Source organism: Kryptolebias marmoratus, linkage group LG13, assembly GCF_001649575.2.
Source record: "Kryptolebias marmoratus isolate JLee-2015 linkage group LG13, ASM164957v2, whole genome shotgun sequence".
Classification (NCBI taxonomy): Eukaryota; Metazoa; Chordata; class Actinopteri; order Cyprinodontiformes; family Rivulidae; genus Kryptolebias; species Kryptolebias marmoratus.
In genome coordinates this window covers 17,220,066-17,240,519 of record NC_051442.1, presented here as the reverse complement: position 1 = coordinate 17,240,519, position 20,454 = coordinate 17,220,066, and the positions used below count along the sequence as shown (strand labels likewise).

Sequence of the window (20,454 nt, the reverse complement as noted above, 5' to 3'; positions counted from 1 at the left end):
GGGGGGGGGTCGAGGGGGTGGTTCTGATTTATAGACTTGCCATTTTATGTCTCTTTGTTGTTTTATTGTTGCCTCTGTGCTGGGCGGCTCCACGGGCGAGAATATGCTGAATGAGTTTTCACATCAATTTGTTGTTGATGCAGCAGGAGGAAAATGAGCAATACCGTTACAGGGGCGGCTGAGTATTTAACAATGTCACTGCTGCTCTGCCCACCCCCCTCCCCTAATAATCCCTTTGTCTGACTTCCTCTCACAGTCGTCCGGGGCTGTTGAAAGCAGGAGATCCGGGCCTCCCCTGGTTGGCTGACTCCTGGCCTTCCACCAGCCTCCCAGCTAATGGAGGCTTAGGGAGTCCAAAGGACGACAACAACTTTGGCCGAGGAGGTAAGAAACACAGTCAGAATGGGGTAAAGGAAACACCGATTTAGCAATGCCTTGTTGGACACTTTTGACGTTCATCCTTTGGGAAGTGACTTGACAGCACACGTCACATAAGCACACACACTCAAAGCCAAGCACAAGCACCCAAATTAAAAGAGCCTTTGAGGGTTACAGTTTGCTAATTTGATTTGACACGCTTGATATTTAGCTTAAATTTTGTGATGTTTGGATTTATTTTGGTCCATCGTTTCCTGCCATTGTGCATTCGCCAAGGTTGTCTGAAACTGACAGTCCAGGTTTTATGGATTTAATTTGTGTGGTTTTGTTATGTTTGGAGCTTGTGGGCTTTTTGTGCGAAAGACAGTATAGCTGAAGGTTAGCGCTGCTTGAATATCCCCTCTTGAGAACACTCCAACGGGCTCCCACTGAGTGTTGCATGCTAATTATGGTTGTTGATAATCACTTTCATTTATATCAACTCCATTTTAGACCTGTAGTTAAACTAATGCAGACTGCCAGAACAGCGGGGAACGTTAATGACCTTAAAGATTGGTAAATTCATGTCAACTTATCTCTCCATGATGTCTCTACCATTCATCTCCTCACTTTGTCTCCATCCTACTTTATCTCAGATGTTTTACCGTCTGCAGCAGTGGAGAAAACAGGCACCATGCTGTCTGATGGTGCCATCTACAGCAGTATTGACTTCATGGGGACAGGAGGCTACAGCAGCCCAGCGCGAGGCAGTCAGCCCACCCCTTACGCCACCACTCAAATACTCCAGTCCAACAGTTTTCATGAGCTGGCCGTGGACAGGCCAGATCCTCGCTGGAAGGCTTCTCTACAAGCCCAGCAGGAAATGGCAAACATGGGCTACTCACTAACCGATAGACGTCCTGGTGGTGGTATGACCAGTGTGTATGCTGTGTGCATGGCTGTTTTATTTTTAAATCTTGTCAATACTTTTTTTTTCACTTAGAAAAGTAACTGCCAGCTAAACCTAGGGAAAGAAGAAACAAAAAAGGGAGGAATTTATTTACATATTCACTAAAATGGACCCTTAGGACAATGTTCTTAATTACTCTTCTATCTTCATCACAGTTCTACCCTGAGAGCTTATCTAGCCCAGAAATGTCATGCAATCATGAGGCATTCCTTTGGCTTAATTTGATTAGTGATGGCAGAAAATTCCTTGTGTACAGGGTTATTTATTCAGCATATATACATTTTGTAAAGTCGTGGAGGCATCTTGGTCTGCACTTTTGTAGTTGTGCACAATAGGCTGCATCCTCAGCTAAATGTCAGCCTTACCAAAGATAAGAGAAGGGAAGCTGTATGGAAGCAACTTAAAGTGGTATGCTGCAGGTTTTAATGCCTCTTTAGGAAATGTCAACATTTAGAAAATGTTTTAGTGTGCTGTCAGCAAACAACAAAAGAAAATGATGAACTTTGTGTGGCAGACAGACAGGTTTGAAAACGATGGTAGCATAAAAAGATAAAATATAGCTTCCTAAGCTTAGCTGTGTGTGTGTGTGTGTGTGTAAATTCAGTGTAGAAATATACTGGTGAGAAGACTATAAAGGGATTTCTTAGTATTTTGAACACCTGTCTGTCTTTATCCGCCCCTAGGTGCAAAAGTTGCAAAGAAAAAGAAGATCAAGGGTGGAACAAAAAGCTCTAAATCAAATGGGACATGTTGGGCTAACATGCCTCTGCCTCCACCACCCATGAACCCTCTCCCAGGAACTGAGGTTGACCTCAATCGTTACCCTCAGGAAAACCATAAAGGAAGGTAAGCTACACCCATATTGCATCAGTTTTTGTCCTGGAAAACACAATTACATTAAAAAAAGACACAGACAAAAGAACACATGCAAACTCTACAGCCCAAGTGTTATGTGACTGCCAACAGCACTTTAGAAAACAAATGAACAAAAAGAGTTGAGTTTGATTATTGTAGTTGAAGAAAAACGTCTTAAAAAATTAAGTCAGCCTTCCTTGTAGGCATGTATATTGTTGCTTTTCATGACAAAATTCTAAACTCAGGTACACTTATGTTGAGAAATAATGGCATTGTAGCCATTATTGGGCAAATCTTGAAAATAACATTATGAAAAATGTTACACAAAAATTTGCCAAGAAGTTGTGCAATGTGTAGATCTCAGAATATGTGCTGGAGAAGACTCTGAGCTACTATTGTATCAAACTTTAGCTCATTGTCTGTAAAACTGACAGAGTTAAAGCTATTTTTGTATTGGCGTAGATTGTTCAGCTGTGGCATCTACTTGAATTGGATGGCCTCTAAACATTAGTCAGTTGTAAGTGTACATTTAAGGATTACTTTCTGAGAGTAGTTCATGAGATATTTTGCTGACACTACAGACAAATACAGACACAGGCAACAACATTATTGACCACCTTTTGCCTTTTTGTTGCAGTTAATAAAGATATTTTAATTAAGTGTTCAGAATATGCTTTGTGTTATAAAAAGTTCCCTTTTTCTACATTGCATATCTTTTCCACCTGGATGTGACAACAATAGTTGGGCTCCACCTATGTCCGTTCAGACTTACCACCACCAGAATTTAGACAGTGAGGCAGAGGAGGAGAGAGGCCCCACTCCACCCCTGAGGGGAAGATCTTCCTCTCCAGCAGGAGCTCCCTTTAGCCAGCCATCATCCTCATTCCTCAGCTCTGCCCATCATGAAGAGATGCAGTCAATTCTGCAGGCCCACTTAGATGAACTCACCAGAGCTTACCAATATGAAGTGGCCAAGCAGGCATGGTAAGGATCTTTAATAGCCCAATTTCACAAAAATATAAGTTCATTTTCTTTATCTTCTGTGGCAAAAGAAATTCTCTTAGAAAGCTTTGCGTGTCCCTGAGATGTTTGGTTTGCACAGTTGCACACAACAGTACCTGCATTTTTCTTTCATTTTATTCGCATGATAGTTTGTAGTTAGAATATCAATGAGTAGTGTTTGAGCATTGTGTAATGTTGGTATTTGCACATGTCAGCCCAAAGCTGCAGTCCATGTGTCTTGCAGGCAATAAAACCATCTCTCCATTGATTACACCTTTGAGAACTTGATAAGTCTGGGCTGAGCGTGTTGGAGGGTAATGACTGGGTTTAGTCCTACATGCTGTTCTGACATCAGTAAATAGAGTTGGTAATTATGCATGCATCCTCTCTACGGTGGGATGCAAGCCATCATGGAGGACAGCTGTGCAGGAGATAACAGGCATGTTGCTGACAGCCCTGCCCATCCAGATATCCTTTATCCAGTCCAATTACAACTCCATTGTGTTAGCACAACACACACCAGCGCTGAGAAAGTAATCAAGGAAAATCACTGCAGGCATTCAGTCTTTGCACATTGCATCTTTGAGTTTTTGAATATCCACTGATTTCGTACTCTGATGTTTGTTTTACAGAATTTGTTCCCCTGCTCATTATCTGACCTTTATTGTTGTTTGATTTTTTTTCATAGTTTATTAATACATACTGTTTGCCCACATTCAATTAGGCATATGAAGAGCAATTCGAATGTGTCCAATACCCCATTGGACTTCATGTCTACTACACTGGGCTCTGATTTGGGAGCCAGTCTCCTTTCTGAAGAAGAAGAGGAGGAGGAAGAAGAGGAAGATGAAAGATATGCTGTGGTGTCAAAGAACTTATGTAGCTTTGATTACACTCCTGGTCACAGCGTGGATAACCTTGACAGCTCAGGTTTGTTTTCTAATTAAATTGCCACTCAAACCTTGAAAAATTGTTTAATTCAAAAAGGTTTCTGCAGAACAAAGTTTACTCGATTATTCAGAAACATGATCAGGGGGGCTGCGGTGGCTTGGTGGTGAGTGCTACAGTTTGAGCCCAGGTTGCGGCAGGAAGGGCATCTGGCTTAAAGCAATTGCCAAAAACGTTAGTGCGAGTTTACTCGCTGTGGCAATGCCTGAAAAACAGATTAGCCAAAAGAACTTACTATCAGTTGAAATAATCTAACCTTTTGTCCTTTATAAGTGTTTCTGATTTGTTTTTTTGTTCTGATGATTTTGTGATAGTGTATTAGAGTCACTTGGAATATATATATAATGAGAACGAAGAGTTATTATTTATTGTAGAGTTCCAAGAATAAAATATTATGTCAAGATTTAAGTCAAAATGTTGAATATGAAGTTGAAATTTTAAGGAAAAAGTCAAAGTATTTTAGGAATCAGATCAAGTCAAAGGCAACTTCATGGTGCCTCCAAACCAGACTGTAATAATGTTTTGTCATTAATATTGTAGCCCCCAGTTTCAGGAGCACTTTTAGTGGGCAAATTACACTAAAGGGCTAGCTCAAAGGCCTTCCTTCAATTTTTCATATTAAAAGTTTCAAACATACACAAGTATTGTTTAACTCCAAATACTCTAAAAAGAGCTTAAACTGCAGGGAATTTTGAGACATTTACAGGTTGTGTACAGCTCCAGATAGACTGTGTGGCTGAAAGAATTTAATTTTATTAAAATCTATTCTGATGTATAAAATCACTAGTGCATTTACACAAGGAAATGGTTAATGTTATCTTTGTGTCAATGTTGGTTTGATATTTTAACCTTTTAATCTCAAAAGAATTTTATTCTCATTCTTTCAAAATAAGTTTTGTAATGCCATTTAAACTTTTTTCTCAACATTTAGACTATTTCTTGCGGTATTATGATGTTTTTATAGTCAAATTTTATTTGTTTACATCTCAATATTTTTATCCACACAAGGACTTTAATCTCAAAATATGGGAATTTTTAAAAAAAACTAATTTTCTTTATTTTTTTCTGAGTTGTATAGACACTGTTAAAGCCTATTCAGAAAGTCCACTTGGTCATGGTTTTAAAAGTGGGTAGATATTAATGATATCCTTATTTTAACCTCCCTATTTTAAATGTCAAGTGTTCTTTTTCCAGAGAAATTTTTAGATCATCTAATAAAAGATAGATGAAGTCATTCTTTGATAACTGTAGAAGCCATAACTTTATATTTTAGGACTTGATGCATTTATAAATAGGTTTCTGTCTAAAAGCTGTTCTTTAGAACTAGAGAAGTTGACGGCTTCTCCCACAGGGACAGAACTGTACCATTTTTAGACTCCATTGTTTGATAAGTTACTTTTGACGGGTACATTAAAATATGTGTTTTTCGGTACTTTTAATAACCCATTGCAGGGTGAAACACAAGCCACTGTGACTTAAAATATTTACAAACATTAGCAATGCAAACATGTTATCACTTCAAATTTGTCATACATGTAGAGGGAAAACTTCAGCCGTTTGCTGAGGCAGACTGAAATAATATCTGTTTCAGTCCTCAAGGGGTGATGTAGTTGTTGAGTCCTGTTTTTTAAAGTCTAATTTGTTAAAACATTCTCCCATGGTAAATATGATATATATATATATATATACAACTTTCATATTACATTCCTTATATTTTTACTCAGATATAAACCACTTTAGCCAACTTTAATTTTTAAACATGCTTTGTAAAGTAATTAAACTGTGATCTTTGCTGTATGTGTGCCAAATAATTGTGAATAATTGGTTATTGCTTCTCTTTCCAGACAAAAGCTCCCATCACAGTCACTCAGACAGCTTTGGCACAGCAGACCATGGTGCACATGGGACCCATAGTCTTGGACACAAGAGGGCACCACTCGCTGGCCACAGTCCTCAGACGGACAAGGTTGGAACTCTTCCCAGACGAAAAGAAGCTAATACAGACTGTAAGTTTGGACTCTCAGATACTGTTTATCAAACCTTATTGCTCTTTAACAGCAAACACAGTTAGGAGGGCCAACTTTATGTCATGATGTCCAATTTTTGCTCCGTTTTACAAATATTCTCATCCACCATCCACTGAACAGCCCAAACACCGGCCACAAAGTCTCTACATGGCACGAGTTCCCACGTGCACAGCTCGTGGGCTGCTGCAGCCTCAGACCCCTCCAAGGAGTGCATGGTAACTGTGTCGACACTAGAAAGACAGCATATGGCTTCTTGGAGTGGCACAACATCATCGGGCAGGGCCACCCTGAGTAGAGGTTCCCACAAGAGACCTGGCACAGACCTTCCCCACAACGGGCATCCTTCCACTAACGGCACTGACAACAGGGAACACTGTAAGTAATCATCATCCTTAACAGGATGGATCAGTGTGCACACAACACACTGGATGTATCCAGAAGAGTAAATGATGTGTGATGATAATAATAATAAATGAAAAGTATAACATTGATTTTATTTTTTTGTTTGGGGAATAAAACATGGATTCTATCTATCTATCTATCTATCTATCTATCTATCTATCTATCTATCTATCTATCTATCTATCTATCTATCTATCTATCTATCTATCTATCTATCTATCTATCTATCTATCTATCTATCTATCTATCTATCTATCTATCTATCTATCTATCTATCTATCTATCTATAGTATTGTTTAGCAGGCATTTTTATCTTAATGATGTTTTATAAATAAATGTCATAAAATTTATATTTGAAGTGAAATGGTCTTCCAAGTAGACAAATCCACACAAGGTCAGTTTAAAATACAAATATTTTAAATCCTTAACATTTTGTAATTTTGTTTTTTGCTCTGTCTTTCTGGTTTCTTTTCAGAGTCAGAGTGAAACATCCTTCCCTGCAGTTGTGGTCTGTCCCTGGATACCTTGTTACAAGCGCTATGAGATTTTTCTCTTTGCAAGGATGATGTATAGAAGATGGAGAGGACACAGAAAGGAGGAACAAGCAGAAGTGTGCGAAATGAAACGCAGAGCTGTAAATGTCATGTACAGACACAGACGCCACTCTCACAGTGTTATTTTCATCCCCTTCTTCAAAAGAGTAAACAATATGTTATGTGTTTGCTTCTGTTTTTCTGTCACATGGTGTACAGTGATTCACACAGTGGAGATGTGAAGAAAAATGAAACACACAGAAAATGACTTGTGATAAGGACTTGCATAATTTGTAAATATATTTTTTTAATGTTTTTCTTTTTGCTTTGCTATGCAAGCCAAACCCAACGTTGTCTCTTTTTTTGTGATTTATTACTGTGATTTTTTTTTCTTTTCTTTAATGCTCAAACTGTTAGCTTATTTTGATGAAGCTACTGTATTGTTGTATTTTGCACAGAGCTTTTTGGTGAAAATAAGCACAAACTCATTGTCAGCTAAGCTGAGGAGGAGAATCATTTACAGCAAAAAGGGGCATCTGATATTAAGTGAACAGAATCAGAGAATATATATTCGGCTATGCTGTAATTGCTTTGGGAAATGCTGAGTGCTACAAGGAGAAAATAGCAGCCAGACACTTGGAACTAATATGCCAAAAATAACGAATAATGTGTCATATTTCTTGCATTGAATCTTATGTTTTACAGTAAAAATGATTGTCAGCAGGTGATGAGGGGTTTTATGGAAATAAAGCAACACATTAACTTTGATTTCTAAAGCTAATATGTAAAACAATAGTTAACTTCTCTGCCATTTTGATAAAGGATACCTTAATAAATAATATATCTTCTTTTCTTTTTTCTGTCACATCCTGTGACATGATGATGTGCAATATTCAGGAGACGATTTGACAGGAAAGGAAAATAAGAAGATAAAAGTGGTGGAAGGCACAGGCCGTGCATTATACTAAAGGGGCAGAGAAAGGTGACCTAAATTCACCTGCAGACAAAAACAATGCAATATTTAACACAGCTATATGTTTACTTTTCTAGCTTAATTGAGGACTGATGAGTGGTTGTGATTTGACACCATTCTCGTGCAAGTTAAAGTTTTTTTTTTTGTTTTTTTGGCCAACAAATTTAAAGATGTTGCAAAGTTTAAAATATTAGCTTTTTCTGTCAATGAGATTCAGAATGAAATGTCTTCACACGTGTTGGAATGATTCTGTTTTGATCATTTTTCTTGTAACGTTTCATAATCTTTACATGACAGATTGGTTTGCCCTCAGGAATACACAGCCACATACAGTAGGGGCATTTTTTCAATACTTTGATGCAAAATAAAATGTGTATGTGAAAATCAAATCAATTTCTCCACATGATGTCTGAAACACTACTTTGTGTCCACTCAGAGAGGTGAATTGATTAGTAATTTGGATTTTTTTAATGGATTCCAAAAGTGTTCACTCCATCCACACCTGCCCCTTTGGCATCCTCTATGGTTTTTTAGCCTTGCAATCTAAAATTTAAAAGACATTTGACTGGGTCTTGTTGTATCTTTTCATTTAACAAAAACATTCTTATCGCTTTTAAATGCAAATACATTTCAAAAACAGAAAACCTGAATGTGCATAACTAAAACCCACAATAGATTACCTTGGCACATCTGGAAACTTAAATTTTCTATTTTTTTTTCTTTACGACAAAACTTCAAAAAGTTCAAAAGTTCAGCACTTCTGTTCAGCAATCTTTAAAATCTACTGGCAATTATTTTGGGCTGAGGCCTAAGTATTGACTAGGCCATTTCAGGACATTTAGCTTTTTCCATTTAAACAACTGAAGTGTTGCTTTACTAGTGCGTTTAGGGTCATCGTCCTGCTAGAAAGTGAACTTATGTCCTAGTCTCAATTCTCTGGAAGGCTCAAAAACAGGTCGTCCTCAAGAATTCCTCTGTATTTTGCCTAATCCATCTGTCCTCCAACAGTTTCCCAGTCCATGCTAATGAAAAACATCCCCACCACATAATGTTGCCACCACCATGCTTCAGTGTAAGGATGGTGTTCTCAACATGAGATGTTGGAATGAAGCCAGACAAGGCTTGGTTCTGATGACCGAAATGTTTAATCTTAGTCTAATTTGACCACAGCACCATCTTCCACTTGTTTGGGTGGTCTCCAATATGCCTTGCCAATTCCAAACAGTTTGTCTTTTTTTTTTTTTCTCTCTAAGCAATGACATTTTTTAGGCTATGCTTCTGTGAAGCTAAGCTCTGTCTTTTTAAATTACAGATTATAAGGCAACAAAACAAAACAAAAAAATGTTAAGAGGGTTAAATAATTTTGTAGCCCACTGAAAAGTGAAATTTTGTATAATTTACAATGTGGAAATTAAATATGCTTGGCATTTAAAATAATAACAATGTTATTAATAATGTTTGGCAGATAATAGTGCTGTATAATGCACATGGCCAAAAGCTTGACATAATTTAAATTTTTAAACAAGTGTTATTAACTATCAGTCCTAAAATTGGTTTGAGTATTTCGAAGACTCAGTCTGACTTTAATAATTTTTATTTCATTGCTTTGATCAACTTTGATGCTTTAGTTAATTTTTATAGACATATCCTTCTACTCTCACTGGAAAGGGCATACAATAAATCTGATTTAACACATGCAAACATAGCTGTAAATGTGAAACTTAGTACAAGGTTAAAGAAAAACGAATTCTGCAGAGTTTCAGATTTAACCATATTCCTCCATCACTATTGCTGGAACATGCTGCTCCATGTTGCACAAAGATAACTTTTGGATTGCTTGCAGCTTTGGGCCGGATAGCCTCGGGTGATGGGACTCATGTTATGTGCATTGTGGAACAGCCTTATTTCTTGTTATGGATGTACAGGGATTAGGACAGTCAGCAGATAATATACATCTGGGCTCAAATTGCAGTTTAGCATTTAAACTTTCTGTCCAGCTTCTTGAGTTTCCAGCAGTCTCACGGGGACTACAAAACAATGCACAGCCTGTTCTATAGACTGTAAGTAGAAGTAAAGAACAGTTCCCCAATTACAGGGACCAAACTCTTCACAGCCTGGTTACCAAGTGTTGAATTGGCTCCATCTAATTTGCCCAGAGTGTAGAACATGTGAATTTAATGGAAGAACATAAACAAATAGCCCAGCCCACAGAGCCCAATTACAGAGCTCTGCTTGCATTGATATAGCTACACTTGTGTTTTATAAAGCTGTTGCTTAATATACTGATCCATAAATGGTGTGCTTACTTTCTGGGTGGTTGTGGGCCACTGAAAAATCAGTTTATTGTACCAAATTCAATGCTGAGATACTTTTTTTAGCCTTCAGGGAGCAATTTGGCCTCTGACTGCTTCACTTCTGTAGATGTTGCAAGAAACCACTAAAAATACTTGTAATGGAAGTCATTTTTTATCTATAACAAGAACCAGTGGATAACAATAAAACATTGAAAGCATTTTGCATTTCTATTTCCTAATAAAAAGCATGATTCAAAATAAATGTTTAAATAAATAACTAATGAGCTGAGATCATTTCACTAGGTAAATAGGTACAAAAAAAGAAACAGTTTACATTGGAAAGTACTCTAGGTTTATCACTGTAATGAATGCAACCATATCAAAAGATGCAATTTGTGGTTATGGAAAGGTTCTTTTTTGTTGTTTGTTTCAGAAGAGTCAAATTATTGGTCTGCAAGTAAAGTAAGAAAATTACTGGAACTGAAATGATATTAAATGATGAACAATGGATTATTAAAACCAGGAAGAATCATTTTAAAACAGCATATTTATCACCTTGTCATGTAATTGCATGTGAGTTTGTGCACGTGGTTGTTTTTTCTGTATGTTAGCAAACTATCTCATAAACTACAGTTTGGATTTTACTATAACTTTCAGAAAGTAACTGAATGTACATCTACAACTGATTATCTTTTGGAGTTCACCTAATTCAACATGACCACCACAGCCAATCATCCTTAGTGAACACACTGAGCTAAAATTTAGCGTGGTAGTAGCTCAGAGTCATCTAAAACATAGACTCCCAGCACTACCCTTACAAAAAAATCCCACGAAATTCACATGTGATTCCCATTTTCCACATGTGGTTCACATAATCCCCCCAAAAGTCACATGTTTTCACATGTGATTCCCATGTGGTTCACATGTGATCACATGTGATCACATGTGATCACATGTTAAAGTCACATGTGATTTTCGTGGGATTTTTTTGTAAGGGTAACAGTGCTATCACATGACATTTTTATTTAAAAAGTGGGATGCAAGGCGACATGCGGAATGCTACATATTAACTGAAAAAGTAGCAATGAGGTTGGAAGAAAATCTAGAATGATCACTATCAAGATGTCTTAAAAATTTGTTAAAATCAATTTGAAACAAATAGGAAGTGGAAATTGGTGTTACAATTTACTCAACAATTTAAATAAGAGTGTTTTAACATGTGCAAACATGAAATAAGCTCAAAGTATTGGAAGGAATGCACTAAATGACCAAGGTTTTATTCTTTTATTATTTTTGGGGGGCTTATGGCTTGTGCATGTAGATAGAAGACAAAGACAGAATTTGTGAAAGAGCAACTCAGGGAGCTTGAGACGAGACATCATTTTCACATGCAGATTAGCCATCACAGAGGCCAGACCTGCTGAAAATTTCTGCAACGTGCCTGAGAAGATTTCTCACAGTGGTCCAAATCTCCAATGATCAGTTGAAGGTCTGGGGCTGAAATGAATGCAGATGGAAATGAAAATGCCACAAGTTTATCAAAACAATGAAATGACATGTAGCTGCCAAAATCAAAGCCAAAGGTGATACAAACAAAATGTGAGTGTGTGACATGGCTTGTACGGGCTTAGGATGCTTTTTTTATTGTTGTTGTTTGTTTGTTTTAGCGAGAAAAGTATAAAAATTAAGTTTGGACCTTCAATATTAATATAAAATTCATACTGCATCTTTAAACTGGAACACCTGCGATAAAAAGGGTCTGCTTACTCTGACCTTTAACTGCATATTGATTTTTTTTTTTTTTACTTGAATGGTGGTCTGCTTAATTTCAGTATTTGACTATGATACATATGCATGTTCTTCTAGGTCTAGGTAATCATAGCAAATATTTTATGAAAACAGCTTATTAGCAAATCCCCCTGCCCCAGTCCTCAGAAAAAAACAAAAGAAAACAAACATCTTTAAACCCAATAATTTTGTTGCAGAGACTTCTGGAAACCAAAGCTGACTGATTCCATGTGTTAAAACGCATTATGCACCAAAAGTAAATGATATAAATAATAACGTTTGACAATATTCCAAACATAAAAACATGTAAGAAAATATTAGAATATTTACATAAAATATAATTATATGTTTAGTGCTTTCATCTGAGTGCATTGCCATACATTTTCGCGAGAAATGTTAAAATAATAAACAAAGAAAATTCAGATATTGTAAAGCTCTGCTATGTATATTGAAACATGATTACCAGTAAAAGATTCCAAACAAAGCTGCTATATTTCACAAAAGGAGGCTCACTGCATACATTATGGTGCATTTTCAGAAATGTTGCACACAGCAGTCAGAGTTTACACTGATTACACAGTAGGCTACATTATATTATCATAAGAAAGGAAAATATTCACTTCCTATTTTAGATGCCTGTTTGGCCTGAGCACCCACATTTTGTGAAATTGTCCCAACATGTGGTGGGCAACCTTTTCACTTTGATTATGTGTAACCTTGCCTCAAAAGGCTGATTTGTGACTCATGACATTTGGCTAATTGCAACATGCAAACAGAGAGTTAGTCTACATGCACCTCACCTGAAAATGCATGTGCCGCTTTGTGGCACAGATACCCCGAGGCTAAGCGAAAAGGCCAGGGGGTTCGTGGCCTTTAGCTCCCTCAGTGACCAATTTATTTTCATCTTCTCCTCATTGGGCCATAAACATAAAGGGGTAAAGCTATTCCTGGCAGTCTCTGATAAAGGGAATTTTTGAGTACGAATTCATCCTCCAGAAATAAGCTCAAACTAGTTTTCCTGTTAAATCCTGACACTCAAATGTATCTCTAGTGACTAAAAACTTATTTGAAGAGTTCATTGATGTTTTAGTCTAAAAAATACTTGCCATTTATTGTGTTGTCTGTCTGTACACTAGCTGACAATAAAAAGGTTAAGAACGCACAAGAATGTTTTTTGGTCCGAAATCAGTGAAAACAGTGAGTAAAGTTCACCAGACAAAGAGGATTTCTCATGGACACATTAGACAGCATTACCAACATTTGACAGAAATTTAGATGAGTTGCACTGAGGCCTGGTGGTTGTTTTCTGCAACTGAGCTCATGAGGGCACCCACGCATGTTGCGAAGGTTCTGATAGACCAAGACACTACATGTGTCACAATGTCAAGCATTGCAGAACACCATGACATCTGTGTCTGCCTTCCTGACACAGGTATTGGACTCTGGCATCAGTCAGACTAAGGAATCACTCTCTCATGGATTGGCTTCAATTGACAACAGAGCAGAGAAAGCTGCATTTGGAGTGATGCCAATATCAAGACACACAGACTGATGGCAAGTGGCGTTGTGGTATTTTCAGTAATGACTCTGGTTCCTCTTTACCACGAATGACCATTAGAGGCTTGTATGGTGGTGCTGAGAAGGTTGGGCCAATCCTGCTGATGTTGTAGACAGACACACCAGAGGTACTCCTGGCATCATTGTGTGGGGAACCATAGAGTATGACTACAAACAGCATCTGAAAGTGAAGCAGGGGACCCTGACAATACAGCCTACAATGATGACAATCCTTCAGCTGCATGTTTTATCCATCCTGAGCAGCACCCTGATACAGTCTGAAAAATAAAACCACAAAGTTTGTCACATAGCATATATGTATGGACTGTTGGCCACGGTCCCCTGATTTTTTGTGAACTGGACATGTGTGGGATCAGCTCAGACTCTGACCAAGTGTCAATCTGCAGGATCTCGAGAGCCAGTTACAATATATTACAATAATATATCTGCAGGACTCCATTCTGAACCAAATTGCCACTTGTATCCAGGCTCAGGAAGGTGCCACTCCCTGCTAACATGGGACCTACAGTGAGCTTGTACTGTTATTAGATTGCAATTGATATTGTAATCATTGCAATACAATAACATGACCTTTCAACACATGCAGTTTAATTTTTTTACACCCGTCTATCTGGGTTCTTAACTTTTTTGTCAGTAAGTGTAAGATGTATAGACTGAATGATGATAAACCAAACTTTTTAAACATTTTAAATAGACTCAACTGACCTTTTTGTGGATAAACAAGAGTCACTATGCTAAACAGTACATTACTAGAAAATAAACCTCAGACATATCAATAATATTAAAAGCTGCTCATTAGACAGACAAACCACTCACTAAAGATGATTGCATTTGGTCTTATTGGTTGTATTTAAATGTTGCATGGGTACCATTAGGTCCATTATCCTAATCTTTATGACCTGGAAATGCAAATGGGTGCAACCCACTTTCTGCATGTTTTTTTTTTTTTTTTTGCTTTTGCTTTGCTTCTCTGGCAGAATATTCTTGCAGTGGATTTAAAATTAAATGATTTTCTCCTTCATCTATTCTGTGACAGCTCCTTTACTCACACTGCATTTGAAAGTTTCCTTCCATAATCTTTTTAAGTCACTCTCAGTGTGACAGAGCCATGATGCTCCCTTGATGCCAGATGAAGCCATTCTCTCTGCCATGAGTACAACTCACTCTTCACTTCTCATCTGCAACAGTAAGCCTTCTCTTGGCATCGCCGAGCACATTTCCCCCCACTGGTTCACAGTCAGCATAGATGGTGACAGACAGTGATGCAGCTCCACAAATAAATTCAAATTTACCACTGATGCCGAAAGCTTCATTATCTCTGACACCTCCTAATTCCTCACCAACTGCCTGTTGTAAGAGAGAGTAATCTTTCTCAAACACAACTGTAATAAATTTCGAAATCATAAATGTGCCCTTCTTTACATGCATCCCTATCCACTCATAACTTTTTACTCAACATCGTTCTATAGTCCTCAACCTTGGCAGCTTTTTATCACTAAGGATGCCTCTGAGAGCTGAGAAACACTGCCTATCTCTGACACCACCTGTTTATTGTTTCACTCTGCAAGGCTAATCAATGTGTTCTTCGCCTGAAGACTTCTTTGCTGCAACACTGCTTTCTTCACTCCCCGAGTAAACTTCATTAAGTTGGAAATACTATCGCCTGAATGGCTGCATGTTCTTGTTTAAGAGGCCATCTTAAAACGTGCAAGTCATACAGCTTGTTTCCAAAAATGCTGGGAATCTGAGCAAAACATAAAAAAAGATGTTTAATTTGCCAGTCATTGATATGAAGAGGACCATAGTCAGAGAAGACACTTTTCTCCTCAGCACAACACCCTGCCCATTATGGCCCCCATTGATGTGTTTGCTTATGAAGAGTTGTTCAGAGTTGACAGCCATCAATTTCAATTTTTCTGTCAGCCTCGGTGCAATTTTGCCACATTTTGCCCTCGCTTTCATGGCAGCCTCTTTGTCAACAGATTGCAGGGAATCTGCTGGATAAACACGGGCAAAATTGAAAATAAAACTTGGCAGCTCCCACGCACACACTCACAAGTGCACCCAGATGCACACACAACATCTTAGAAACCAAGGCAAACACTTAAATAACCCACTATAGACAGTTGTCCTTGAAAAAGGAAAAAGAAAGGAGAAATAAAAATGACAGAAGGGGGATGGGGGACCGCCATTCATGCTTCTGAGAAATAGTTTCCCTGGGAAGAAAATAGCTCTGATCATAAAACTAAATCAGTTTCAATTTGGTTGCAACCACATTTTTGCAATGATTCACCAGGAGTATTGTTGCATAAATGACTGAAATGCGTCAGGATGACTTGTTAAATTTATTTTACAAATGTCCAAAGTTTTTAAGTCAGCTTTAAATTTGATGAAATAAAGGAAGTGAGCTGTTGTTGTGAATAGATTTGTGACTTTTTATGTTATTATTGAGTTATAATAAGAGCACTGAACTAGAAATTCCTCTCAAATCACTCAAGTTTAAAGTAAAAACAGGATAAACCAGTTAAGAAAAAGTGACTGTATTACAGCTATTGACAGATGTACAGCTGTAAAGGAGGTCAGTCGTTTCGCACAAACAGAACATGCACAATGGCCTTAGATTTTATTGAAAGCATGACCTCACGCCTGCTGTGAATCACCAGCACTCTTAAATGCAGTGTATCAAAGAAAGTAACAACTGTCAGAAATTGCATTTGGAATTATTTTTTCCCCCTTTTCACAGAAACTATCCTACATGTTTTGCTGTTCTTCCAAGTATTTAATGTTCCTTTGCCTATCATAAATTATGTATGAAGTTACTGATCATCCCACACCTGACTTTTGTTTATCATCATCATCTTCAGTTTATGTCAAGTTTTATTGTGCCTATTACTTTTTGTAGATGTGTGTCTTGTTGCCCTGGCTTTTAAAAGGAATAGTTTGGATCTTCTGAAAAGTGATGAATGAGTAATATCTTACCTGCTGTAGATAGCTCTTTGAACAATGTCAATTTAAAAAAACAAATCTGATCAAATTGATGAAAAAAAAATTGTTTTAATTTAAAAAATATTAGTTTTCCATAACCTTTCTACTGAACTCCACTATGACTTTAAGATTGTTTATAAAATCTAAGTTTTACAGTTTGAACTAACCACTTTAAAACACATGGTTAGTTGTTTTTTGTTAGTTTGTTTGTTTATTGTCAAACCCTAACCCTAACCTGACTGGCTTTAAAGCAGTAGGTTGTGGTTTAATCTCACTTGGCTCAGATTAGAACAAAGCATAGAGAAAGGGAGAAAATAATAACTATCAATTACATCTATGTGAAATAATTAAACAAAAAACACAAAAAAAGGAAAAGGATCAATATACTTACAATATACACTCACCAGCCTCTTTATAAGGTGCACTTGTTCAATTGCTTGTCAACACAAATAGCTAATCAGCCAATCACATGGCGGCAACTCAGAGGCTTTTGGCATGTAAACATCAGAATGGGGAGGAGAGGGGATTTAAGTGACTTTGATAAATATATCCAGTGCGCAGAATTTGTGTGGACAAAAAAGCCTTGTTAAAGTCAGAGGAGAATAGGCAAACTGGTTCAAAATGACAGAAAGGCAAAAGTAACTCAAATAACCACTAATCTCTAACTTCTAACCTTATTCAAACTTACTAACACAGGTCTGCAGAATACCAACTCTAAATGTACAACACATCCAGCCTTGAAGCAGATGGGCTACAGCACCAGAAGACCACACCGGGTGCCAACAGTGGCTACAATTCAGACAAGCTCAGCAAAAAAGAACAATAGGAAATTGGAAAAATATTGCTTGGTCTGATGGGTCTCGATTCACTGAACTCCAGTAGCCTCCACAGTCACTAGATCTCAGTCCAATCGAGCACCTTCGGGATGTGGTGGAGCTTCCCCTCATGGATGTGCAGCTGGCAAATCTGCAGCAATGTTATCATGTCACTATGGAAACAAATTCTCTGAGGACTGTTTTCAACACCTTGCTGACTCCATGCCACAAAGAATTAAAGCAGGTCTGAAAATGAACAGGGATCCATCCTAGTACAATTGGCCAGTGAGTGTATTTTAGTCATCCATAAAAACGGTTTCACACTGTCAATTGTCTTCACATTTTCGCACATAAATATTTCGCAATATTTGTTAATATTTCCCTTTTGATGGATATTTCTTCTTTCCCCTTATTATTTTCCACATTTTATTTTTTTTAATTGTTGTGATACTTGAGTCCTTTTCATTCTTATGATAATATTTGAGGGTCAGTCACTCATCTGGAATCTCTGTGTCTCTGATGGTCAATAGCCTTAAGCCCCCACTCTGCAAAATGTCAGAAAGAAAAGTCTAATTTTATTTATTTTATTTTAGCTATATAATTTTTAATTTTTTTCTGATGAGTCTTGTTTCCTTGTTGAGAATCCAAAAACGAGTTATTACCCGATTCACGTTTGTAAGCCGTGGCTTTCACATAACTGGAGCTTTCTCATTCAGCTCCTGAAGCACCCTATCAACTTAATAAAAAGATAGATGCAGGATCTCAAGTGATCTTGAAAATGGCTTAAAGCAGCATGTATTCTGGAGGATAATCATATGGTTATCCAGCACAGATGGAACATAAAAATTGCATGCAGCAGGCATTTTTGTTGTAGGTTGCAAATTAAGGTGCCTGAGGTGCAATACAGCAATGCTGGCTTTGCATAGTTTTCTGATCCTCATGTGAGGTCAGTGAAACCTTAAGGTATCACTTCATTTTTTTCCTACCAGGATCCTGTAGTTTTTCATCATCTTGGAGGAATACAGATAGGACAAAGAAAAAGTGTGCATGTTTTTTTAAAAGAAATGAGTGAGTAGACAGTCACTACTGACTGCTGGATTTAAGTAAGGAAACAAATGGTGACTTAGTCTATTGCTTGTGTGAAACAGCAGATGGTGTGCAGTGTTTCGATTTTCTGTTTGACGAGGCCAGAACAGAGCACATTTGGGTTGTGATCTTTCCTGAGTTTGGGTCTTCTGGGAAAACTGTCTGAAATGTCACAGCACCAGTACTACTCAGTGCACTGCAGTGCATAGTTGGTTTGGGGTGAATGTTGTCAATAAATCAAAACATGCCCTATAATATGTGAAAAAAATACTGTAAATATTCGAAAAAAAAAAAAAAAGTATTACTCACTGTGTGAGTCATGCATTACTCACTGTGTGTGGAGAAGCACACAAAAAAGTGAGATTTTCATTTTGTTTTATCTTCAGAGCATATAGATGTTCGCATACTGAACTTTCATATGTGGAGTACATTAAACATAATATTTTACCAAGTAAAAACTAACTGAACATGACATAACCTCTCAGCTGTCTCAAAATGAGTCAGTTTTACTGGACCTACAAGACTTTAGATAAAACTCAGGTGAGTCAGAAATGTCTTTGTACAATAAAACTTTACAATTTTACAGTTTTACAGGTAAACTGTTTGCATTTCAATAAAAAAAAAATTTGAGATTTGAAAAAATTATTTTTAAATTGATTTTGCCAGTTATCTTAGTTTGTCTGATATCTTTCTTTTTCCAGTAAATAAATTACTCTGTTTATATGTTGCTGAAAAAGAATTAACAGAATGAAAATGCAATCAATAAAATGAGTTAAAATTATAAAAGGTGTGTGGCTAAAACATCCGACTGGGCTCTTTTTGGTCACTAATGAATAGCAGGCACTAGTTTGAGTCAGGAAAATAATCAAGTTGCAAGTAGCTGCTGGTATGAGCCAAAATCATTCAGAAAAAGCTGCTGAAGTTGGATGTTTATCAGAATAAATATTGAACAAAAATCAACTCAAAAACCTGTTGCTGGTTTCTGGAAGTTTATTTACCTGAGCCTAGAGCAGCCAAGATGTCTGTGATTTTAATTTAGTGACCCTTCACACAAAAAGTTAATCCCACTACTTTTTTCCACAACCTACATGCCCTTTCAAGAAGGGTGTCTTAGAACAATGCGTTTACAAATACAAGAGCTATACTGCTTGGTGTGGCAACATATAAGTCTCTAAAATAAAATTTTATAGGCAAGGCAACTCTTACCACCTACAGGTGCTGGTCATAAAATTAGAATATCATGAAAAAGTAGATTGATTTCAGTAATTCCATTTAAAAAGTGAAACTTGTATATTATATTCATACATTACATACAAACTCATATATTTCAAATGTTTATTTCGTTTAATTTTGATGATTACAAATGACAACAAATGAAAATCTCAAATTCATCATATCAGAAAATTAGAATCTTGTGAAAAGGTTCAAAATTGATGGCACCTGGTACCACACTCTAATCAGCTAATTAACTCAAACCACCTGCAAAGGCCTTTAAATGGTCTTTCAGTCTAGTTCTATAGGCTACACAATCATGGGGAAGACTGCTGACTTGACAGTTGTCCAAACATCGACACCTTGCACAAGGAGGGCAAGACACAAAAGGTCATTGCTAAAGAGGCTGGCTGTTCACAGAGCTCAGTGTCCAAGCACATTAATAGAGAGGCGAAGGGAACGCCCATCTCCACCTGTCTGTAATCATTATCACTCACCTGTACCCATTTACCTCATCATCCTCAGTCTTTAAAAACCGGTCACTTTTCACTGGGTCATTCCTCTTGTTCATGCCGTGCTCGCTGTGTTCCTGGTTCCACGCCTCGCCTTGCTTTGCTTTTGTTTTGGAT

At 37.3% G+C, this 20,454-nt stretch overlaps 1 protein-coding gene across 1 annotated transcript in view; it reads left to right on the top strand.

Annotated features, from left to right (window-relative positions):
• The window catches only part of LOC108233822 (roundabout homolog 2), a 91,943-nt gene extending 83,487 nt beyond the window's left edge, over window positions 1-8,456 (top strand). Inside the window, exons 21-28 of the mRNA XM_025005172.2 lie at window positions 257-384; window positions 1,014-1,286; window positions 2,011-2,173; window positions 2,924-3,166; window positions 3,909-4,114; window positions 5,977-6,138; window positions 6,280-6,534; window positions 7,037-8,456. Coding sequence (XP_024860940.1) covers window positions 257-384; window positions 1,014-1,286; window positions 2,011-2,173; window positions 2,924-3,166; window positions 3,909-4,114; window positions 5,977-6,138; window positions 6,280-6,534; window positions 7,037-7,038 — 1,432 coding nt within the window. The 3' untranslated portion in view covers window positions 7,039-8,456. The remainder of the gene's footprint in view (window positions 1-256; window positions 385-1,013; window positions 1,287-2,010; window positions 2,174-2,923; window positions 3,167-3,908; window positions 4,115-5,976; window positions 6,139-6,279; window positions 6,535-7,036) is intronic.
• Window positions 8,457-20,454: the final 11,998 nt, after the last annotated feature.